Source organism: Schistocerca serialis, unplaced genomic scaffold (genome assembly GCF_023864345.2).
Source record: "Schistocerca serialis cubense isolate TAMUIC-IGC-003099 unplaced genomic scaffold, iqSchSeri2.2 HiC_scaffold_40, whole genome shotgun sequence".
Lineage (NCBI taxonomy): Eukaryota > Metazoa > Arthropoda > Insecta > Orthoptera > Acrididae > Schistocerca > Schistocerca serialis.
Genome location: NW_026047975.1, coordinates 487895 through 490760, shown reverse-complemented (window position 1 = coordinate 490760; position 2866 = coordinate 487895). Strand labels below are relative to the sequence as shown.

At 57.8% G+C, this 2866-nt stretch overlaps 1 protein-coding gene across 1 annotated transcript; it reads right to left on the bottom strand.

Moving 5' to 3' along the window:
- Window positions 1–508: 508 nt before the first annotated feature.
- On the bottom strand, window positions 509–2500 carry LOC126446544 (uncharacterized). The gene is made up of 2 exons (XM_050090983.1): window positions 1499–2500; window positions 509–1006 (listed from the first exon to the last, which is right to left on the bottom strand). The coding sequence occupies exons 1-2, from the start codon at window positions 2498–2500 to the stop codon at window positions 509–511; spliced, it is 1500 nt and encodes a 499-aa protein (XP_049946940.1).
- Between the last annotated feature and the right edge of the window lie 366 nt (window positions 2501–2866).

The window sequence follows — 2866 nt, the reverse complement described above, 5'->3', positions numbered from 1 at the left end:
GGGCCCTAGAATGATGGCGCCGTGTCTGAGGGCGGCGCGTTCAAGTCGGCGCCCGCTGACATTTGTGAGGCGGGAGTTCCAGTGGGCGGACTTTGCGTTAAAGTCCCCCCCGATGAACAGCCTCCCCTCCATGTCCAGTAGGGTGTCGAAATCGGCCTCTTGCAGAACACCCCGCGGCGGCCGGTATGCCGCCACGAAGGTGATCTTGCCGACAGACGTGTTGACGGTCACGCCGGTGGCTTCAATGTGCTCGAGTCGTGGCAGCTGCACCGGGTAGTGCCGCAAGGACGACCTAACATACGCCGCCGTTCCGCCGCCGTGGGTCGGCCGGTCAGTGCGGTAGCAGCTGTAGTTTGCGACCCTGACATGCACACCGGGTTTTAGGAATGTTTCGCAGACGAGGCAGATGTCTACTGCCTCGCTGTATAGAAATTCCCTAAATTCACCCTGCTGCGGTATAAGACTGTTTGCGTTAAAAACGCAAATAGTCAGGCCATGGGTATGGTCGTTATCCATGACTGGGGGGCTGGGCGACGGCCTGGAGGGCCGTCGCAGCTGCGGAGACTAGACTGGGTAGTTGTGTCATGATTCTGTTTAATGTTTGCAGTAGCGTCTGCAGATCATCTGTGATAGCGCTCGAGGCCGCGGGGGCGGGTGGCGCTGGGGCTGTACTAGGCTGGCACTGTTTTGCGATGGGTGTCTGCGCAGCAGGGGCAGCCTGTCCTTTTTCGGCGCGGGTCGTGGGGGGCGGTGGGAGTAGCCCAGCAGCACTGGGTTCCGTCTGTGTGTTGGTAGGTGGTTGCAGGTTGCGGGCGGGTAGGCGGCGTTCACCGCGAGGCGGGGCCTGCTGTTCAGCAGCCCGTCTCCCGGCAACGGACGCAAAACTGACTCCTGGCTGCACTTTTTTGGCGGCCTTGCCACGCTTGCGGGATTTGAATGCGTTACAGCCCCTGTAGCTGGCAACATGCGGCTCACTGCAGTTGCAGCATTTGGGCTGTTCGTCGCGCTTTTTTACGCAATCACGGCTTTGGTGTGCACCTGCACACTTTACGCAACGCGCGGGCATGGTGCAGTTGTGTGCAACATGGTCTAAGCCTTGGCAAGAGTAACACTGAAGCCTCTTGCCTTTGGCCTTGAGTAGTTCGACTGAGACGTCGATGTCCGCAATTTTGTCGAGTTGGAAGATTTTCCTGTTGTCCTCGTTGTCCACTAGGACGACAAGGAACAACGGCATCTTTTTGTGCGTACGCGGCGATGTCATTAATTCTACCGTGCGCGCGGAAAAACCCGACTCCGCGAGTTCTTGTTTAAGGTGGGCAGGGTCCATCTTGATTGGCAGGTGGCGTATAACCACCTTTAGTAGCTTCAGGGACTCGGTGTTGTGGGTATAGCAATGGAGTCCCTGATCCCTAACGAGATCCATGAGCTTTTTGTGCTCGTCTATGGATGTTGGGAGGATCTTGTAGACGTTATTCGCTTGGACTTTGAATGACTTTACTTCCACCACTTCTTTAATCATGCGGCGGAGGTCCATGAACTCGTCGTCCCACGTCACGACTACTGGATTGGGGCGTGTGTGTTTACGTGCTGGGGCGGCGGGTTCCGCTTCCATGACAACTTCGGTTGCCTCTGCGAACCGATTTGATGTGGCTGGCGGTGGGGCGAGCACCTTCTCCAGCCTTTTGGGCTTGGCAGTGTGCCGCCGGTTTGGTACGGTAAAACCGTCTTCCTCGGCTGCAGGGGGCGCTGTGGGGGCGTCTGCAGCAGCAGCCTTCTTTTTTGTTTGGCGCCCTTCAGGCGCGGTTACTGCGGTTTGTTCCTCAGAGTCAGAGGTGGCTGGTCGTTTCCGTGATGCCTGTTGCACATCCATCGGCATTTCTGCCGATAGAAGTGTCCCCAGGTTGGCTTCAGGAATTTCTAGTAGAACTGGCGTTGTTGGGTGCCGTGTTGGGTTGGGGTGGTCGCTGTCAGTCAGTCTCTGCGCGGCGAGGACTGGCGCGCTAGCGGCTTCTTCACTGGAATTGTCCGTTGGGGCGATCAGCAGCGCACTGGCTTCTTGAGTAGCCAAGACTGGTGACGCAACACCATTCGGGGCCGCCTCCGCCAGAGCAGCAACATCTTGAGTTGCTACACCCAGCAGGGCTCCCGGCGGAACAATCACCTCTTCTATGGCCGAGCGCGGCAGTTCACTCAGCGGAAAGGAAGACTCTGTTTGCGGCTGTTGTGCCCGGGCGGCGGCTAAGTCGTGGCGCACGAAATGTGCGTACGCCCTTTCCGCGGCCTCTTTTTCTGCGGGTGTTTCTGGCTTTGCTATGCGATTCATAATCACATACAGCTCAACGGCAGAGATGGGGCGGTAGCCTGAGGGGGCGCAAGAAGCGCCGACCGTGGACGCGGTATCTCTGTGGGCGGGTGGTGTGGCGGATGTTGCCGCCGACAGAGTGCGGTCTGTCGTGACAACATCCTCTATGGCGGTTAGGCAGCTATTATTTGGGTCCATGGGGCACCTGTAATTGAGAAAGAAAAGATGTAGATATCTAACTCTAGTGATCGCGGACTGGTCCCACGTGAAGGGGGTCCTGGATCACAGCGTGCCCTAACGTTCCCTAGGCGTGACGCAAATCGATTCCTGAATCGATTTGTGCCACAGCCAGTAGCAGATAACACGACAATTTTGCCGCTAACCAACCCGCGCGCGAGTAGTCAGCAGGAGAGACAAGCTTTTGCTTTTGCCACGCGGACGCCGTTGACCAACGCACCTTAACAAAGGCGCGCAGACAAAGACGCGCGAGAACAATAGCGCGAGCGAGACAATAGCAGCTGCGGTGAGCCAGAGCGTCCTCTCGCTACGGCGGCTCAGCGCGGT